We start from the raw sequence: 20,423 nt of genomic DNA on the forward strand, positions 1-20,423 counted from the left end.
CCCGCCCCCGGCCCCGCCCCGGCCTGCCAGACCCCGCCCCCGGACGCTATTGGCCAGGCCGGTCAGCTGACGTGATCTGACCCCACCCCTCCCTGGGAAGCCCATCTGGAAGGGTCCCGCCCCCAGCGGGCGAGCGGCCCCGCCCCTCCAGGCCCAGCCCAGCCACAAAGCATCCAAGTGAATATTTTGTAATGAATCCTCTTCGAAGTAAGTGAGCATTATTCATTCCCATTTTGCAGATAGGAAACTGAGACTCAGAGAGGTTAATCAATGTGCCCAGAGCACACAGCAAGACTGGCACTCGCAAAAGTTAAGCCTTCCCCCAAAACTCATCAATAATATTTGGAATTGGGGCTGGGGATGTGGCTCAGTGGGAGAGCACTCGCCTAGCATGCGTGAGGCGCTGAGTTCGATCCTCAGCACCACATAAGAATAAATAAAAATATAAAGATATTGTGTCCGTCTGCAACTAAAAAATATTGAAATAATATTTGGAGATCTTTTTTAAAAATCAAAATGAAGATGTTCATGATGAACAAAACATCGACATTTTAAAGACAGGTGTCCTTGTACCACCCTGCCACCCCTAGCCAACAAATTATATACACAGATAGAGGGCCACTGTGGTCTCCAGCTTCTCTTTGAGGTTGTGGCCTTAGTCATGGCTGCCGGAGCACCTGCCTGCCTGCCTCAGGAACATCGGCTCTCACAGGCATTTCACGGGAATTCTCCACTTTGCAGAAGGAGAAACTGAGCCTGCGAGCAGCCCCAAGTCCCAAGAGAACCCCTGCAGTCTCTTTCCCTGCCACCACCGTCTCTGCCTCCCCAAGTCCCCTGTTCAAACTGGACACTGGAATATATTTTCAGGCTGTAGGGGATCCTAGGAAGTGTCATTGGGCCCAATGTCTCAAGGGTGCTATAAGATTGCAACCAATTTATGGTATCCTGATGGAGCATATAAAAACATGGGGTGCTGGGAATACTTAGTTTTCTCCTTAAAATTGGCATAATTGGGCTGGGGTGTGTCCTAGTGGTAGAGCAGGACAGTTCACCCGTTTAGAATGTGCAATGCAGGGATTTTTAGCATATTCATAGAGTTGCACAACCGCCACCACCATCTCATCCAGGCGGCTTCCCCATCCACAGAAGAAGCCCTGTCCTCATTAGCTGAGGCTTCCCATGCTTCTCTCTCTCTCTCTCTCTCCCCTCATTTATTTGTTTTTTGGTACTGGGGATTGAAACCACAGGCATTAATCACTGAGCCACATCCCCAGCTCTTTTTTTTTTTTTTTTTTGTATTTTATTTAAAGACAGGATCTCTGCTAAGTTGCTGAGGCTGGCTTTGAGCCTCCTGCCTCAGCCTCCCGAGCTGCTGGGACACCAGTCAGCTTTCTGTTCTGTAGCCTGGGGATTTCTGGACACTTCGTATGAATGCAGTCGTAGACCCTGTGGTCCTCCCCACAGTGGAAGGTTTCTTCCATTTGGTATCATGTTTTCCAAGTTCATCCACATTGTGGGGAATCAGTACTTCATTCCCTTTTATGCTCAAATACCATTTTGTGGTATGGTTGGGGCACATTTTGTTCATCTGCTCATCCCTTGACCGTCATCAGGGTTTTTTAAATTTTGGAATAGAGCCGCGTCTGTGTTCGCCTAGAAGCCTTTGTAAGGATGTATGTTTCAATCCTCTTGGGCTCGTACCTCGCGGTGGACTTTCTGGGCCATATGTTGATTCTATGTTTTAAATTTGTGACAAACCGCCAGACTGTTTTCCAAAGCGGCCACCCAGTTAAACTTGAATTTCAACAAACAGTGTATAATTTTTCGGTATAAATATGTCCCCTGTAATAGCTGGGACATAGTTACGCTAAAACATTGCGTGTTGAAATTCTAGCTCAACTGGCTGTCCTGTGCCTCACTGAGCAGCCGTGGACAGGTGAAGTGCAGGTTGCAGCCTGCTTACTCCAAGGGACTGGAAGTTCTCCTCCTGTAAGGGACAACTGCTCTGATCTGGCTGGTTCTGTCTCCCAGTTCACTTTTAGTTCAAGCAGGACCCCCACCTGACCCCCCAGCCTTTTATCCTTTATCAGTCACTGTGATTGGTTCAAGGTGGGCTTGTGACCCCCACGCTCAGCCAATCACAGCCTTTCTTGAGACTTTGGTTGGAATCCTGGGAAAGGAGAGGTTCCCTGGGGCTGGACCTGGGGCTCAGGGGTAGAGCGCTCACCTCGCTTGTGGGAGGCCCTGGGTTTGATTCTCAGCACCACATATAAATACATGAATAAAATAAAGATTCACCAACATCCAAAAAAAATCATTTTAAAAAAGCACACTGCTAAAAGGAGAGAGAGAGAAAGAGAGAGAGCGTGTGTCCAGGAGCCAGAGGTTGTTGGGGTGGGCAGTAAATGGGGACCTGCCCAGGGAGTCACCAGAGAGGTCCTAGGAGCCCCTGCTTCATCTGGAGAACTCCTACCCAGTGCCCTCTTCCAAATGACGTCCCAGGAGGTAATAGGGAGTGTTCATTGATTGACTGATTGATTGAATGTGGTTTTTTCCATTTTTTTCATATTTATTTTTTACTTTGGGTGGACACAGTATCTTTATTTTATATTTATGTGGTGCTGAGGATTGAACCCAGTGCCTCCGGAGCGCTAGGCAAGCGCTCTACCACTGAGCCACCAACCACCCCAGCCCCAATTTTTCCGTTTTGAAGAAGTCCTATGAGTTCTTAAAATCCACTCAAATTCTCTAGGTCCTTCAGAGGGCATTTAAAAAAAAAATTTATTTACATTTTTTTTTTAGTTTTCGGCGGACACAACATCTCTGTCTGTATGTGGTGCTGAGGATCGAACCCAGGCCGCACGCATGCCAGGCGAGCGCGCTACCGCTTGAGCCACATCCCCAGCCCATGGAGGGCATTTCTTGAGTGAAAAAATACATTTTCCTTGTGGCCTTTCACACAGCCATCTCGGCCTTCCCTACTGTGGCAGAATGCCTGAGACAATCAGCCTAAAGGGGGAGAGGTCTCCTTTGGCTCATGGATTTAGAGATTTCAGTCCTTGGTTGCTGGGCCCCGTGGCTCTGGGCCTTGGCAGCAATTTCCACGGTGGTGGGAGCACATGGCAGGGCCCCTTCTCCTCCTGGTGGCCAGGAAGCAAAGAAGAGTGTCAAGATCTGGGGTCCCACGATCCCCTTCGAGAGTATGCACCCCACACCTTTCTTCCCGAGGTCCTGGTTCCTAAAGGTCCCAACTGTGCTGTCGGTTGAGAATCAAGCCTTTGACACGTGGGCCCTGGGGACACTCCAGAGCCAAACCAGAGCGTCATCAGGACTCTCCTCAAAGCTGGTGGCGGTGGCCACGCCTGTCATCCCCACAGCTCGGGAGGCTGAGGCAGGAGGATCTCGAGTTCAAAGCCAGCCTCAGCAACAGCGAGGCGCTAAGCAACTCAGGGAGACCCTGTCTCTAAATAAAACACAGACCTCGGTGGTTAAGCGCCTTCTGCTTACTCCTCAGAACTCACACAGACAGACAAAGGTTCTCTTCAAACATTTCCACATGGAACCCCAGGAAGTGGGCTTGTTGACTGGATTTTTTTCTGGTGACCTTCTGTGTACTTTCTTTTTTAAAAATATTTATTGTTTGGTTGTAGATGTCAATACCTTTATTTTATTTATTTATTTTTATGTGGTGCTGGGATGGAACCCGGGGCCTTGGGCATGCGCTCCACCAATGAGCTCCACCGGCCCCTCCTGTTACTCTTTAAGACCTCCCCCAAGTCGCTCTGGAGGCTGAGAAGTCCCCGTTGGTGGTAGGGGCTGTTCCTTTGGACGAGGGCACCGATAAATGTGGTGGCTAGTGAGTGAGTAGATTCTCTCCTGGCAAACTCCTACTCACCCCTCAACACCCTTCTTTAATGACCCTTAGGGACCTTGGTCTCTTGGCCACAGGGAGGGGACTTAAGGCCACTTTCCCCAGGAAGACAGAGGGGGGTGGGGACGTTCTGCCGTTCCTCTTGTCATGATTTCCGGCTCCTGTGACCTATTCTTTCCTGCTTCCCCTCCCCCCGTCTGTGGGGCGTCTGAAAGTGGGGCGTCCCTGGGAGCTTCTTCCCTTGCAGCTGGCAAGGGCCCCTGGGGGGAGGAGGGGGAGAGGGAGGGGGTTGTGCCCAGATGTGGCACCGGGAAGGTGAGATCGTGAGCTCAGTGTGACCCCGATGAGGGTAGAAATGCCACCTCATATGCGGCTGGGGACCCCTTGCTCACAGCCCCCCACGGCTCCCCAGTGCCCTTGGGCAAGGCAAGCCCCCTCCACCTGGCTCTCCAGGCCCCTGCGGCCTCCAGTGTCACCTCCCCACACAGAGCCCCAGACCCTCTGTGTCGGGCTGCTGTTCCTCAAAGCGTCTCCTCCGGAGGAGGCCTCGGCCGAGTGCCATCTACCCCTGGAAACCCAGCTCCAAGCCCCCTCCTCGCGGGCACGGTGGCCCACGCCTGTCATCCCAGCAGCTCGGGAGGCTGAGGCAGGAGGATGGCGAGTTCAAAGTCAGCCTCAGCAACAGCGAGGCCCTGAGCAACTCAGTGAGCCCCTGTCTCTAAATAAAACACAAAATAGGGCTGGGGTGTGGCTCAGTGGCCGAGGGCCTCTGAGCTCAGTCCTCCGCCTCCAGGAAGCCCTCCCTCCCCACCTTACAGCACTCGGCTGCCCCCGCCCCAGGGGCTGGGGAACCTGCCTCCACTTCTTTCCCTGCCTCCCTGCCTATCCAGTGGCCGCTCTGACTTTGGGATGAGAAAGACATTTTAGCAGGACAGAGGCCACTGGGGGGCACCAGTGACAAGGGCTAGTGTCCCTGGCTGGCGGGTGGGCGCCGTCCCCCCCTCAGGCCTGGCTCTGCAGGGTGGGGACACCAGGCCTGGGAGGCCGCTGCTGGAACCCCTCTGTCCATTGTGTCTCTCGGTCTTATCTCTCCGTGTCTCTGGGTCTCTGTCTCTGCCCCTCCCCCCCAGCCCTGGCCGGGTCCTGTGGCCAGTGAAGGCTGCTGTGTGGGGTCACGGGCTCTCCGTCCCCGTTGTGCCAGGACCAGGACACTGCTTCTTTGTCCCCGAGGCACTGACCTCACCGTCTCTGGGCCGCCTGACCCCGGCCGGCCCTGCCTCCCCCGGCTCCTCCTCCGGGGGGCGTCCTTGCCAGGGCTGGGCCGCGCCCTCTCCCGGCCTCGGTCTCCCCAGACGCCCCGTCCCAGGAAGGGCCCTCCCCCCGTCAGTGCCCTGGGACCCCGGGAACATGTCCCTTCAGGGGAGGTCACACGACCCAAATCCACCTTTTCAGAAAGGACGATGCGGTTGACGTGGAGCTCGCTCTCAGGGGGGCGCAACAGCAGCTCCACCTGGTTCTAGAACATTCCCGTCCCCCAAAGGAGACTGCACACATGAGCCCCACTCCCTGCCCTCAGCCCCCAGCAACGCACCTGCTCCGTGGCTCTGGGGACCGCCGGCTCTGGGCACTTCCCAGTAGCAGAGCCACATCCCCAGGATTTTTGTTGTTGTTGTTGTTGTAAATCAGGGTCTCACTGAGTTGCTGAGGCTGGCCTCCAACTTGCCATCCTCCTGCCTCAGCCTCCCGAGCTGCTGGGACGACAGGGGTGCACCATCATGCCGAGCCAAAGATTAAAGACGTAAAGTGACTTTTCTGGAGCCCGGACCCAGGGCACCCGAGGCAGGAATCTGGACGCGGGGAGCGGGTGCTCTGCCGGACGTGGCGCACCGCGAGTGCCTGACAGCTATGTGTTGGATGAAAGAATTCAAGATGTTCAAGGACTCGGGAGGCTGAGGCAGGAGGATGGCAAGTGGGAGGCCAGCCTGGGCAACTTAGAGACCCTGTCTCAAAAAATAAAAGGACCGAGAAGGCAGCTCACTGGTGAATGCTCCTGGGTTTGATCCCCATTATTAAAAAGACAAAAAAACCTGCCCCAGGACCCTGTGCCCCCGGCCAGCCCGGGGGTCTGAGGTGGGGGTTAGAGAGGACTCGGGGTCGGGGCTCAGAGCTGCAGGTGACTCGCAGGGCCACCCCCCGGGTGTCCAGCTGGGGCCCAGGGCTAGCAGGGCGGGGCCCAGCCTCAGGGCCCAACGTGCCCAAGGTGGGTTTCTGCGGGTGAGGTCACCGCTGTGACTTCCTGGGTTTCTCTTTCAGTGTGACTGGGCCTGTGACGCTTTTTTTTTTTCTTTTCTTTTCTTTTTTACGGATCTGCTTCAGTGAGTTCCGGGAGGGGACAGTGTGGTGACCGTCCTTGGTGCTGAGAAGCGGCTTGGAACCGGAGGCTCCTCGTGGCCCCGATGGGACGGCCGGTGGCTGTGCTGCGGGTCCTCCTCCTCCTGTTGTCCAGCCGGGGTGAGTCACGGTCCCCAGGCGCCACCCGCTGCTCCTGGTTGGGACTGGTGGGTGGAGGCTGCGGGCCCGGGTTCGAGGGTCCTGCCCTGAGTGGGAGGGACCTGGTGACCCTGGCCTCTGGGCTCAGACTCCTCCCGGGCCTTGCTTTTCTCTTTTGTGGACTGGACCCTCCCCACCCCCCAGAGTTCGCTGAGGGGACACCCAGGGGAGCGGTGGAGAGCGAGCCCGCGCAGGGCAGGCGCGTGGCAGTGTGCCCACAGTCATGTACGTATCAGGTGAGGAGGGGCCGCTGGGGTGGCTGGGTTCGGACTCTGAGCCCCGCTCTGCTCCTGCTGCTGTGTGACTCTGGGCAGATCCTGTGCCTCTCTGGGCTTTCGTTTCCTCCTCTGTAAACTGGGGATCAGCAGGGTGCAGACTCAGCACTCAAGGTTGAGGTGCTGAATGTGCCCCGCGGGGACTTCAGGAGCCAGATGTCAGCAGAGAACTGGGCAGGGGAGGACCCGGGGCCGGGATTCCTTGGGATTCGCTCACTGGTGGTGGCCCTGGATGGTCAGCCCCGGGGAGGGCGGGGGTGGTGGTGGGGGGTCTGTGTCAGGGTGTGGGTGCCAGGCTCCCCGACTCCGCCCGTCTCGTCCGGTTCTACCTCTGGCGGACGCTGAAGGAGGTCACCACCTCCAGGGACACCACAGCCCTGACTGCTGGTGGGACAGGAGCCCCGCTTGGCTCCCCCCAGCCCTCCTTCCTCCCGACCAGCTTTGCCTCAGGCGCCCCCCACACGTCCCGCCTGCCAGGTTCTGGGTCTCACGGACCCCAACTGCGTATCTTAGTGTCCACTGTGAAATTTCCACCCAGCCACCAAGGGCTGAGGGGTGGGCAGAGGGACGAGTGGACGGAGGGGTGAGTGGACAGAATGGCCGGTGCTTGACGGATGAAGGGGGTCCACTAGGACCCCAGACTCAGCATCAGCAGACGGTGGTAGATGGATGGGTGGGTTGGCGGGTAGCTAGACAGATACAGGCGGGTGGGCGGGGGTGGATGGACAGGTGGTGATCACTCGGATGTAGACCCCCAAGCCGAGCCCCTGTCCCCAAACGTGCAAGGCCAGAGGTGTCATCCTCTCTTGTTCCCCCAGCTGCCTGCAGAGCCACCGAGTGCTCGGTTCAGGACCTGCCGGATCCGGACACCGACTCAGGTTCGAGGCCGTGGGTCCCTGAGGACCGCGTGGCGCTGGGCTCCGCCTCTCCCGGCCACAGCAGCCCCACCTGGGGTCTCGGGGACCCTGGCCACCCCCCGCCGGCCCATCCTCAGCCTGATCTCCCCCCGCCCCAGCAGGGTGGCAGGACTGGTGTCTGTGTCACCAGGCTGGTCACTGACTGTCCCCATGGGAGGATCAGGCGTGCCCGGGTGAAGCTGCAGTGTCCCCAGAGTAGGTGTCGCTGTCCCAGGCTCACTAAGTACCCACAAAGGCTCCGGTGCCCCGTGGGCACACCGTCCATTCCACTGTTGAAGATTATCTGCTCGGCCGGCAGTGGAGGCACACTGCGGAGTCCCAGTTCTTCAGGAGGCTGAGGCAGGAGGATCGTTGGAGCCCAGGAGTTTGAGGCCAGTCTGGGCAGCAGAGCAAGACTCCATCTCAATTTTTTTTTTTTTTTTACTGAGCATCTACTATGTGCAGACCCAGTTCCAGATGTAGGGAATAAGTTGTCCTCCCAGGACAGCCTCGGGGAGGACAGAGCACAGGTGAACAAGTGCACGTACTGCACGGATGGCACACACTGGAAAAACAGGCGGCTGAGGGAGGGAGAGGCTGCTGTGGGCCAGCTGGTGGTCCAGGAGGTGACATAAATGAGCAATTGGACTGTTGAGATCTGGGGAAGGAGCAGGAAGGAGCAGGGTGTGGCTCCCTGGTAGAGCATCTGCTTGGCATGTGCCAGCGGCTGAGTCTCATCCATCCCCGCTAATGAAAAAAAGATCTGGGGGAAGGGCTTTCCGGGTAGAGGGCACAGCATATGCAAAGGCCCTGAGGTGGGAGCAAACCTGGCATGTTGGAGGTCCAGAAAGGAGGCTAGTGGGGTGGGACAGGTTGAGGTGGGGAGATGGGAAGGACTCAGGGAGGGTGCTGGGAGCCACAGAAGGTTTAGGCAGAAGTGTCTGCTCCATGACACTGTGACGGAGTTTCATTGCCTGGGAGCGGGTCCTGGGGGGAAGCTCCGCCCCCTGCCGCCTACTCGGTTCTTCCCAGACCCCGGGGTCTCTTGCAGGCTCTGCCTCGGGGCCCACCGACCTGAGCTGCTATCGGGTGGACAGCGAAAGTGTCTATGAGTGCTCCTGGCGGTACAGGGGTCCCACAGACGGCGTCAGCCACTTCCTGTGGTGCCGGTGAGGACTCCACCAAGGTCCCCAAACCCTGGCCCATGTCCAGCCCTTGCTCCCGTCACCGATACTGCCCCGCCCCTATTCCTGCTCTCAGTAGTGAGATGCCGGGAGATTTTGGGGTCCCCCTAAGCCCCCAGTCCTAAGTCGATCCCTAAATAACCCCCGGGGCTGAGGGAAGTGGAATTACAGGGGGACAGGAAGGGTGCTAGGAGCTGGTGCACGGGGCCTGCCGCGGCGGCTGCGATGCCCAGGTCCACTAGGACCCCAGACTCGGCACCGACACTCTCCTCCCTGCAGCCGGCAGGAGGGGTGCTGCTGCTACTTCCCCGCGGGCCGGGACACCAGGCTGCAGTTCTCCGACCAGGACGGGGTGCCTGTGCTCCGGGAAGTCACGCTCTGGGTGGAGTCTCGGGCGGGGAACCGGTCGGAGAAGTCGCCCAGCGTTTCCCTGACGCTCTCCACGTGGGGTCAGCACTCTGCTCTCTTCCCAGACCCTCTCCAGCCTCCAAGCCTAGACCTGGAGGGGGATCCCAGGGTCACACGATAGTGCCAGCGGTGACATCCAACTCTGGAGCATGGTGACATGGCCGTCTTCACGGTGCCCTCACTAAAATCCCCTCTTGCTGGGCACTTAGGTTGCTTCTCGCTTCCCCTGTCTCCAAAGGGCACCTGAGGTCGTGAGCCCAGGGGAGGCGGCCTGTGGGCCGGACAGAGGAGGGGGCGTGGGCAACCCTGGTTCTCACCGGGGGACCCATTGATGGCCCGGGTAGGGCCAGCCACGGGCAGAGGGGGGACTCATGGAGCCACACACGTGGGGCCATCTCCTCCCAACCTCCACTTCTGCTTCCAGTCCGATACCAGCCTCCCCCGGGGGGCGACATCAGGGTGTCCAGTGTGTCCAGGCAGCCGCGGTGGGAGTGGGCGACCCGGCAGGAGAAGGCCGAGGCCCAGCAGGACAGGGCGGAGGTGCAGCTCCGGCACCGCACACCCAGCGGCTCGTGGAAATGGGTGAGTTTCCTCCACGGGTCAAGAGTGGACCCAGGCCTCTCTCGGGGACCCTCAAGTTCCCCTGGGTCTCACCATCTCCACAGCCGCGCCCCTCCCTGGCCTCCACCCTGCCCAGGTCAGCCCCCAAGGTCCTTCCGACACTCCCCCCGCGGGCTGCCACCTCCCCGGCTCACACGCCCACCATGGCTCCCTATTACCCTCAGGAGTGCCGCCCGCTCTCCACGCCCCCCTCTGGCCAGGCTCAGGGTTCCTCAGGCCCAGGATCCGCGCTCCCCACCTGCTGTTCCTGGGCCTTCTCGTTGTCACCTGAGCCCAGGCAGAGCCTACACAGCCTCCAGCTTTCCGCTCTCAGGCCACCACTTTCGGGAAGGCCCCTGAGCATCCGGCCAGGCAGGGCTCCAACACCGGCCGCTGCCACCCAGGCAGGGCAAAGCTGAGCGTGCGGGAGCCCCAGCCCCAGCCGGGCACGGTGGCGCACGCCTGCCATGCCAGCAGCTGGGGAGGCTGAGGCAGGAGGACCACGAGTTCAAAGTCTGCCTCAGCAACTCCGTGAGACCCTGTCTCTAGATGAAATAGAAAACAGGGCTGCGATGTGGCTCCGGGGTCGAGGGCCCCTGGGTTCAATCCCTGGTGCTCCCCTCAATTCCTTTTTAAATAGCTAAAGTTTTCAGCACCGAAGTGTAAAAAGACTGTGTCACGTGGCCTCTCTCTAGGGCGACTGTGGACCTCAGGATGCTTCGGGCCTAGGTGAGAATGACAGTAATGACAGCAGCAAAGGCAGCCGCTGCAGGGAGACTTTAATTGAGCACCTACTGTAGGCCAGGCCTCCTTCCTTGGGGTTTGCGCCGTCGCCCCCTCCCTTAATTCGACGTTGGATTGTTTCCATTTTGCAAGTGAAAAAACAAAGCGAGGACTGGGATTGGGGGGGGGCGCTGAGGAGCCCTTGGCCAAGGTCCCATCCCCAGGGGAGGTGGGCCAGCTCCCACCTAGGGCAGGGGCTAGGTGGACATACCCAGGAACCCAAGGGGACAGGGCCTGGCTCGCTCCTGCCGTCCCCTGAGTCCAGTGCCCGGCTGTGTACACAGCTGGAGCTCCTAAGTGCACGAGAGCTAAGCGACTAGTGCCAAGCGCTGGGTGACCCCGTGGGACTGACGTCTGGCCTGTGTGGCGCCCCTCCCCAGAGTCCTGCCTGTGTCCCCTGGAGACGGACGAAGCCCGGGAATGCCAGTTTCGGCGGCGGCGGCGGTTGGCATCGGGTGCCCCGGGAGGTCCCTGGAGTAGCTGGGGCAGTTCTGTGTGTGTCCCCCCTGGTGAGAACGCCCAGGGCCACGGTGTAGGGGCATTAGAAATGGGGCAGCAGGGCCAGGGCGGTCGCCCGACTGTGATCCCAGAGGCTTGGGAGGCTGAGGCAGGAGGATTGTGAGTTTGAGGCCAGTCTCAGCCACTTGGTGAGATCCTGCGTGAAATACAATACAGAGGGGGGGCTGGGCGGCAGAGCCCTTGCCCAGCACCACACGGCCCCATGTCCATCTCTATACTAAAAGACAAAAGAAGAAGAAACAGGGCGGCGGGTATTAGACATGAGACAGTGGGTGGTAGACATAAGGCAATGTGTATTAGAAATCAGGCAGCGAGGGCTGAGGTCAGTGGTGGGGCGCATGCTCAGCATGTGCTCCCCCTTCCGCAGCCACCCTCCCGCGGCCTGAGCTGAGGCTCTCCGTGGGACCCCTGGGCCCCGACGGGAGGAGGCTGCTCACAGTGATCGGGCAGGTAACAGGCCTCTGAGGAGCTGCGGGTGGCCGGGCAGTGGCGGGGACAGGAGGCTGGAGGGGGTGCGCTGGGAGCCTGGGGTTCCCGTGGGAGCCACAGAGCACATGGGACAGACGGGAGGGCGGCGATGGGCCCGGATCTCCATGGCCGCTCTGGTCGGCGCAGAGCAGACAGAAACCAGAAGGCGGGAGGAGGGGGCAGACTTCAGCAGGTCTCCCACGGGCTCAGTTTCTTCCAATTCAAAGTCCTTTCCTTAGGAGCAATCTCTGGGCCTGAGCTAACCGACTCCAAAGATTCGACTCTTTTTTTTCTGAAATCACAGTGGGTTTTGCCAATCCCCACCCCCCACCCCGTTCCCCAGACCAGCCTGCCCCGGCTCTGATTGCCCGTTTCCCAACAGCTCTGCCAGCATTGTGTCTGACTATTTTTTTTTTTTTTAAGAAATTTCGGTGCATGTGATTGGCTGCGGCCCTGTCCTCCTGGGCTGTCATGTTTTCTGCCCAAAGGACAGTGTTCAGGTCCCCACAAGCCATCTCTCGGACCCCTGACAGCTACCCCAGGTCAAGCTTCCGGAAGGCTGCCTCGAAGCACCTACAGCCAAGGTGAACCTCTCTGTCCAGCTGCACATGCTGTCCTGCTCCTGCAAGGCCAAGGCCGAGAGGACCCGGCCCCTGCGGAGGAAGCTCAGCCTTTCGGGGGCTGCCTACGATGTGGCTGTCTTCTCCCAGAGTCACTTTGGCCGGAGCTCCAACAAGACCTGGCGCATTCCCGCCAACACCAGCACAGGTGCCTCTCGGTGGGGCGGGGTGGGGCGGCCGCCAGAGGGACCTGGACCTCAGCAGCTCTTCGGAGCCTCACTCCACCAGCGGGAGGCCAGGGAGGCCAGGGAGCGTAACGGGCACCAAAACCCATGATCAAGCTGGGCCTGGAGGTGCCGCCTGTCATCCCAGTGGCTTGGGAGGCTGAGGCAGGAGGATCACAAGTTCGAGGCCAGCCTCAGCAACTTAGCGAGACCCTGTTTCAAAACACAAAACGACCGTAGATCAGTGGTGGGGTGCTCGCCCAGTGTGTGCGAGGCCCTGGGTTCGATCCCCAGCTCTGAAAACAAAAATGTCATCCCAACACCCTTAATCCAGGTGACTCCTTAAATTCCCTGCGCCGCTGTGGGAAGGGGCAGGTGAGGCCATGAGGCTCATTTTACAGATACGACAACCGAGGCTCAGAGAGGTCCTGTCACTCCCCAGGGCGGCACAGCAGCGTGTGGTCAGCTCTGACCCGATTTGGGTGGCAGCCCTGCTGGGTGGACTCGGGCTGATCGCACACCCCGTCTGGGCCTCGGTTTTGGCATCCGTCAAATAGGGCCATCACCGACCCATCTCCCAGGGAGCTGGCGCACACAGCTGGTGTTCAATAAACGCTACTTGTCATCTGCCAAATTAGAAGCAGAGGCCCTTGTTTTAGGAAGTGGGAGAGATGGAGCCAGGGGTCGGGGGTTTGTCCTGCTGCCTCTGGACTTGGCGCATGTCCCCAGCGGGTCCAGCCAGGCTGGGCGTCTGCTGCAGGGGAGGGAGAAGGGAGGCAGAGGGGGACCTGTCCAGCGAGGGAAGCCCTTCAAATGCTCTCGGCCGCCCGCGTCCAGCCCCCAGCAGCCCCCTGAGGGGACAGAGCTAGCACAGACGTCCCTGGGCAGGAAGGTGGCCTGGGGACTGCGCAGGCTGGGCAAAGGCGGCTGCCCTGGGTGACCCTGCCATCCCCTTCCAGACCCAGGGCTCCTGCACATCAGCGTCGACGCCGAGGGGACCACCCTGAGCTGGCCCGCGGGGGACCCGGGCACCACCTACTGCATCGAGTGGCAGCAGCTGGACGGAGGGGGCGGCCCTGCCCGCTGCAGCCTGCACACCCCCCGGGACCCGGCCCCCGCTGGGCGAGGTACGTGAATGGCCGCGTCCCTGGCAGGCCTCTGGGACGCCTCCTGAGACTGGGCACAGGGGCGTCCAGGGCCCAGAGAGGCACCGTTGTGGACTCAGGTCACACAGCTTGGGCGGGAACGGGGCCTCAGCCTCCTCCTCTGCTGGCCCCCGGGCAGGCTGCACCCGGCAGGGAGCCTCTCTCACGTCCCAGGTGCCTGTTCAATATTTGCCGTCACCAGGGAAGGTGGCATTTAGCAGGTGCTGGTGACAGGCTAATGAGGCCTCGGGGAGGGGAGGGCGCTCTGTGGCCCCGGCGCCTCTGGCTCACCCGCTTCCTGCCTAGGTCTGCTGGAGCGCGAGGAAGCCACAGCCTCCGCCTGGCCTTCTTTTTGAGATCCTGGGGAGGAACCCAGGGTCTTGAGTCCGCCAGGCACTTGCCGGACCATGACCCACACCCCCGGCTCCCCCTTTCTTGGTGCCAGGGATTGACCCCAGGGGCGCTTAACCCCTGCGCCACACCCCCTGCCCCTTCTAGTTTGAATTTTGAGACAGCGTCTCACTGAGTTGCTTAGAGCCTCGCTAAGTTGCTGAGGCTGGCCTCCAACGTGCGATCCTCCTGCCTCAGCCTCCCAGTGGCTGGGATGACAGGCGTGCAGCCACCTGGTTGTGGAGGTGTCCCCAGCCTGACAGTGGGACAAAACCACCCTGCAGTGCGGGAAGGGTCAGGTGGGCCAGGTGGGAGTGGACGGGGCAAGTTGGGGAAGGGATCTGGGAGGAGGGGACGTTGGCGCAGGGGGCTCTGAAGCAGTGGGCAGAGGTAGTGACGCAGTGGCCCTGGGCCCCCCCCCTTCCAGTGGCTCACAGCTGGGGCCGAGGATCCGGAGCGCTGCTGCCGGAGGGTTGCTACCACCTGGCCATCTTCGCCTCTGCGCACCCGAAGAACCCCACGTCCTGGTCCACGGTCCTGTCCACCCACTACTTCGGGGGCAATGGTGAGTGACCCACCTGCAGGCTCATCTCCCGGGGCCTCTGCAGCGGCTTCGGGCTTCAGGGGGCAGGTGGACATGTCCCACCGCACGTCAGGCAGAAGCCCGGCGGGTGCCAGCCGCTCACAGGTGACCAAGGCCAGGCACACCGAGGGCCGAGGTGCGGGAGCCTCAGCGGCCAGGGTCGCCCATGTGCCAGGCAGGGCTTCCAGTGCTCGGCCCCGGCATTGAAGGCGATGATGCTGCTGGTTGCAGCCTCGGTGGCCGGGATCCCGCAGCGCGTGTCGGTGAGGAACCGCAGCAGGGACTCCGTGTCCATTGACTGGTGGCCCTCGCTGCTGAGCACCTGCCCCGGCGTCCTGGAGGGGTACGTCGTGCGCTGCCAAGAGGAGGACAGCCAGGAGTCAGGTACGCGGGCCCACAGCTCTGGCGCGAGCTCCTTCTTGCTGTGTGACCCTTGGAACAATGCTGCCCCTCTCTGGGTCTTGGGAGAGAATTGAGCCGGGTGCGGTGGTGCATGCCTCTAATCCCAGGGCTTGGGAGGCTGAGGCAGGAGGGTCCGGAGTTCAAAGCCAGCCTCAGCAAAAAGCAAGGCACTAAGCAACTGAGTGAGACCCTGTCCCTAAATAAAATACAAAATATGACTGGGGGGAGAGAGAGAGAGAGAGAGAGAGAGAGAATGAATTGTAGTCTATGGATTTTTGTTTAGTTTGCTTGGTTTTGGTTTTTTGCTCTCCTGGGGATTAGCCGGGGGTGCTCTACCACTGAGCTATGCCCCCAGCCTTTTAATTTTATTTATGAGACAGAGTCTTGCTAAATTGCTGAAGTTGGCCTCAAACTTGCCATCCTCCTGTCTCAGCCTCCTGCGTTGTTAGGATGACAGGTGTGCGCCACAGCTCCTGACTTTGGTTTCCTTCTTAGTGACATCCAGGGACTATATTCTCATCTTAAATTTTATTCAGTATTTTATTTGATTCATTCAATTCCACAAACATTTATTTATTGTGCTGGAGATGCTGGGGAGGCTGGGGGGCAGGCAAAGCAGACAGAGCTAACCCTCCCCCTCCCCCTCCCCCTCCCCCTCCCCCTCACCCTCAAGACAGGAAGGAGGCGGGAAGGAGCCCTGTGGGCATCTGGGGAACAGGGTCAGTCAGACCACATGGGAACAAGCAGTGCAAAGGCCCTGAGGTAGAGGGGCCTGGCCCCTTGGGGAGCAGAGAGGAGGCCAAAATGGCTGGAGCAGAGAGACCAAGGGGAGGGGCGGGGAGGAGGTTGGAATTCGACAGGAAGAACATCGCTTGCTGCGCATTTTGATGAGAAATGTTCCTGCAAGTCATCGGGAGATGCACAGGGGGCTGAGTGAGGGGCGCCATCTCAGCACATGGCCGGGAGCCCCTTCCTCAAAAGCCCGACCAGGGCTCAGTCCCATCCAGGTGTCCCGCAGCCTGAGCCTGGCCTCCGGGGAGCAAGGGGGTTCCGGGACCCACGGCTGCCTCCCCCACCTCCTGCAGAGAGGCTCCTGAAGACCACGCAGACCCAGGTCACCCTCGGGGGCCTCCGCGCAGGCAGGGCCTACACGGTGCAGGTGCGGGCGGACACGGTGTGGCTGCGGGGCGCCTGGAGCCAGCCGCAGAGCTTCGGCCTCGGTGAGCAGCCGCCTGCCCAGAGCGAGCCCTCAGGCCCCCGGCGTCCCCAGCCCAGCCCACCGCGGGCACCTGCCGCCATCGAACTCCTACTCACCCCTCAGAGCCCGGCCCGAAACCTCCCTCCTCCAGGAGGCCTTCCCACACTGGCCAGCTTCCCTCTGTCCTGGGTTGGCACCTTGGTTTGGGATTTCAGTGCCGTGCACTTATTTTGTGCCAGGTGTTTATCCCCACTTCTGGGCAGGTGGGGTACGGGTCCCTCGTGTCACCTTAGGGAAACTGTAACCTGTACGGGGCTGGCGGCCAGGGAGGCCGGCGGCAGGTGGATGGAGGGTCTCGGCCTCCCTCATCCCTCCCCAACCCGAGCTCTCCCACCCCCAGAAGCCCAGGTTTCCCACCTGCCCATCCCCTTCGTGTCTCTGGGGAGCTTCGTGAGCGTCCTCCTCCTGGGTGTCCTGGGGTACCTCGGCCTCAGCAGGTAACTCGCGTCTTCTCCCCGGGGACGACCTGTAAGAGTCACAGCGATAACTACAGCCTCCCAACTCGAGGAGCGGAGGCAGGGTGCCCACTCTACAGATGAGGAAACTGAGGTCCAGAGGGCCAGGGGTTGGCCCAGCAGGGGGGCAGAGGTGGGATTTGAACCTGAATCTATAGGACCCCCCCATCCCACCCTCACACCTTTTATAACCTCATGTTGGTGAAAAAATTGAGCCAAATATGACTGAATTTCACTTAAGGGCCGCCCGGTACCTGTGTCCACCCCTGCCCACACCCTGCGTCAGCACCGCTGTGGAGTTCCCCAGCAGCCAAGGGAAGCAGGTAAATAAATGTTCAATGTTTCAAATTCCAGCTCGTGGCCATGGGTCACATACTCTGCGCAAAGCTCGGCTGAGCAATGGCCACCATGTATTGGCTCATCTGATTCTTCCCCAGCCTATTGAGATAGATGCTCCAAAACCCCTGCCCCAAACCCTCTGCCATCTACATATGGGCGAGTAATAATCCAGAAAGATCATTTCCTAGCAGAGAAACAGAACTGATGGGGGGGGCATGCCAAGATGGTGGGCTTCAGACACAGCTGGATCCAGGGCTCTGGGGTCTCTCTCTCTCTCTCTCTCTCTATGTGGCCATGGTCCCCGTAGGCTCCTCTCGTAGGCAGCCTCAGTCTTCCCGAGGGGAGAAGAGACCCTGTTGTGCCCTTTGACTGCAGCCAAAGTCTCAGGGTCATCACCGATTGGTCCAGCTTAGGTCACGTGCTCATCGCTCGGCCTATGGCTGGAACCTGGGGGCTAGGATGCTATGATTGGCTGAGCCAGGGTCACATGCTCCTTGCTAGACCAGGGCGGGGCCACTTGCCAGGAGAGGAGGAGGGAGGCTTTTCCCAGAAAGACGTGGGGGTGCGGGAGCGGGGCCAGCTGGGCCGCCCAGGCAGGGTGCGCCCTTAAATGGGTCTCAGGGTTTTAAAGAATTTGCCCCCAGAGCTGGGCCCCGCCCATCCTGGGGGGGGGTGGGAGTGGCCCCGCCCAGCGCCTTGGCCCCGCCCTCTTTTCTAGCTGTGGCAATGGCCCATCCCGGGGGACTTCCCTGAAGAGGTGTCCCCTCAAGAGACCCTAGTGGTGGAGGTGTCCTGGGACAAAGGCGAGGGGACTGAGCCTCTGGAGGCGAAGACGGAGCTGCTGAGGGGTGTCCCAGAGCCAGGCCTGGACACAGAGCTGTCCCCGGAGGACAAGGGACAGGTGCAAGGACACTGGGAAGCCAAGGTCCTAGGGCCCGGCAGGCGGGACTGTCCAGACAGCAGCCCTGCCCAGGCGTCTAGACTCCCCTTGCTCCTGGAGGACCTGAGGCAGGGGCCCCCCAAGTTTGACGACCCTTGGTGGACGTGGAAACTCGAGGAAGAAATGGGAACACGCACCTCGTCTTCCAGAGAGGGAGACTGACCTGGCCATCACCGAGGCCGGCATCCAGGGCTTACTGCATAACCAGCCTGTCCCTTCCAGACGCCGGGAAGAGCCCGTGAATTCCCACAGCTGGCCCTCGAGATACCATGCCCACGTCAGGGGTGTGACCACTGAGGCTCAGAGTGGGTGAGTGCCTTGCCTGAGGCCACACAGCATGGGCCAGGACTCAAACTCAGGCCTCGGTGACCCGGAAACTGCTCCCCATCACCCCGCCTCCGGCGCCCTGCCCTCCTCTCTAACCTCGGGCCACACCTGTTGCCACACATCCTGTGACGGGAACCCTGGAAGCCACCAGGAAACGAGCTGCTGCGCCCAGCCAGGCCTGACAGCCAGGGGCCAGGGACCGGCCTGCCCTTGGCCGCTCTGCTGTGGGGAGGCCGGCGAGGGCTGCTGGGGTGGGTCCCAGAAGGTCCTCTTCCCAGGGCACTGGGCGGGGACTGGCGGGACTGTCCACGGATCCCAGGAAGGGACCCGGGAGCTGCTCAGCGCTGGGGAAGCCGGGTGCCCCGGCCTCGTCTTCTCTGTCGCACGGGGTAGCACGAGGCCGACCTCGCGGGGTTTTGGAGGGGCGCAGGCTTCAAAAATGAGCCTCCTCTGTCCCCGACCTGTCCCCGGGGCCAGTTCCAATGTCCGGCTCCACATCTCCAAATGGAAGCTGAGAATTCCTTCCCCCTCCCCCCTCGTGGTCGCCCTCTCCCTCTGGGGCCCCGGGACCACCTCTTTGGGGGCGGCCCAGCCGGACGCGCATGGGGACTGGGCAGGGGGAGGGACGGCGGGAGGGAGTTGGCGGGTCCCCGTGAGTGGCCTTGGTTGCCCCCAGGGGCCATCCTCCTCCCTCCTCACGCCCAGCGCCCGAGCAAACCCCTGGACCCAGCGTCACCCTAACCCTCCCACTTCCTGCCCACACTGCCCCGCGGCCACCGCCCCTGTCCCCTGATCGCGGCGGCCCGGGCGGGGTCCCGATCCCCCCCAGCTCCCGAGGAGGAACGTGCTGCGTCGACCCCGCCGCTGGCCACCAGGGGGCAGAGGCGGCGCGCGTCTCCCTGCGCGGCCCGCCCCGCCCCGCCCCTCCCAGGGCGTTCGCTGAACCGACTTTTCCGGTTTCCGACGGGGGAGGAGCCCCAGCCCGGGGCCACCGAGGGACCGGCCCAGGCGGAGGACGGGGCGGGGAGGCCGGAGGCCCAGGCCCCGCCCCACCTGGAGGCCTCACTTCCCCCTGGGGACGCAGATCCCTGGCCTGGGTCCACCCAGTGGCACAGGATCCCATTTGGTGGCCTCTAGAGTTGTCCACAAGCCCACTCCTAGGCACAGCCCCTTGGGTCCAAGGGACAGGCAACTTGTCCTGGCTAGAACTCTTGTTGGCGTGACAGGGAAAGAGGACACCTGCTCCCAGGGAGAGGCTGGGCTGGGCGGAGGAGGGCCAGGAGCTGGCTCGGGAGCCTCTTTTCCTCGACTGGGGGAGGCCGCCTGGGGGAGAAGGCTGAGGGAGGACAACAGTGCAGAGATGGAGAGGCAGTCACCTGGATTCAGCCATGCCTGAAACCCAACATTTCAATCAGGTCCCCCGCCCCCTTTTAAATGCAAGCCACTAATTCTGCTGCCAAGAAATGACCAAGAGCTTCTCCCTGGGCCTCTGCCTGCTTGTCTATGAAGTAGGAAGAGGTTCGCGATACTGGCCGAAGTCCTGACCTCGGTGGGCTGAGTCACTCCGCCTAGAAGAATGTTGGCCCAGTATTTATTTATTTTTGTGGCATTCGAGATGGAACCCAGGGCCTCAGACAGGCCCAGCCAGCCCTCTACCACCGAGCCACACCTCCACCAGGATCTATCAAGCACCGCTGGGCCACCATTATTCTGGGGTCCTCTGGGGGTGGCTCCTCAGCTCCTTGCAGTAGCTGTGTCCCCTTTCAGAATGCAGCTCAGCTATTCATTCACTCAAGATGCCAGTGGGCAGGGGTATGGCTTGGGGACTCATCATGGGGACTTGTGGTGGGCAAGAGACAAACGCTAGTAAGAGGGAAAAATGGCAATGAGAAGAGCAGGATGAGGGACTTTCCCTGGAGGAGGCCATGCTGGGCCGCAGCAGTGAGGAGGGGTGGAGCAGCTAGTGCAAAGGCCCTGAGGCAGCCCTGGCCTCCTGCCGGTCGGGGACGGGGAGGGAGAGGGTCCCTGGCACCCAGGGCCCAACAGGCCAGAGCTTTATTCCAAGTGTGGGGTGGTCGGAGCGGAAGACTTGGGAAGTGACTTGTGAGTTGTTCACAGAAGCTTCGGGTTGGGGTTTGGTCCTGGAGCGCCTGATTCACCCCCGCAGGCCTCAGTGCTCTGGTCTGCACAATGGACCCCCGGAGGCGGCCTGCAGAGTGCCCACCCTCTGCTCCCCTGTCCACCTC

The 20,423-nt window shown here is 60.7% G+C and overlaps 1 protein-coding gene across 1 annotated transcript; it reads left to right on the forward strand.

The window, feature by feature from the left end:
• The first annotated feature begins 6,327 nt into the window (after positions 1 to 6,327).
• Il12rb1 (interleukin 12 receptor subunit beta 1) lies at positions 6,328 to 18,012 on the forward strand. Its single transcript, XM_076856888.2, has 16 exons — positions 6,328 to 6,382; positions 7,515 to 7,574; positions 8,644 to 8,761; positions 9,056 to 9,225; positions 9,609 to 9,766; positions 10,480 to 10,543; positions 10,948 to 11,076; positions 11,454 to 11,536; positions 12,088 to 12,322; positions 13,298 to 13,465; positions 14,301 to 14,438; positions 14,688 to 14,840; positions 15,944 to 16,078; positions 16,457 to 16,553; positions 16,813 to 16,894; positions 17,629 to 18,012. The coding sequence occupies exons 1-16, from the start codon at positions 6,328 to 6,330 to the stop codon at positions 18,010 to 18,012; spliced, it is 2,229 nt and encodes a 742-aa protein (XP_076713003.2).
• Positions 18,013 to 20,423: the final 2,411 nt, after the last annotated feature.

This window comes from Callospermophilus lateralis, chromosome 1 (genome assembly GCF_048772815.1).
Source record: "Callospermophilus lateralis isolate mCalLat2 chromosome 1, mCalLat2.hap1, whole genome shotgun sequence".
In the NCBI taxonomy this organism is placed as follows: Eukaryota; Metazoa; Chordata; class Mammalia; order Rodentia; family Sciuridae; genus Callospermophilus; species Callospermophilus lateralis.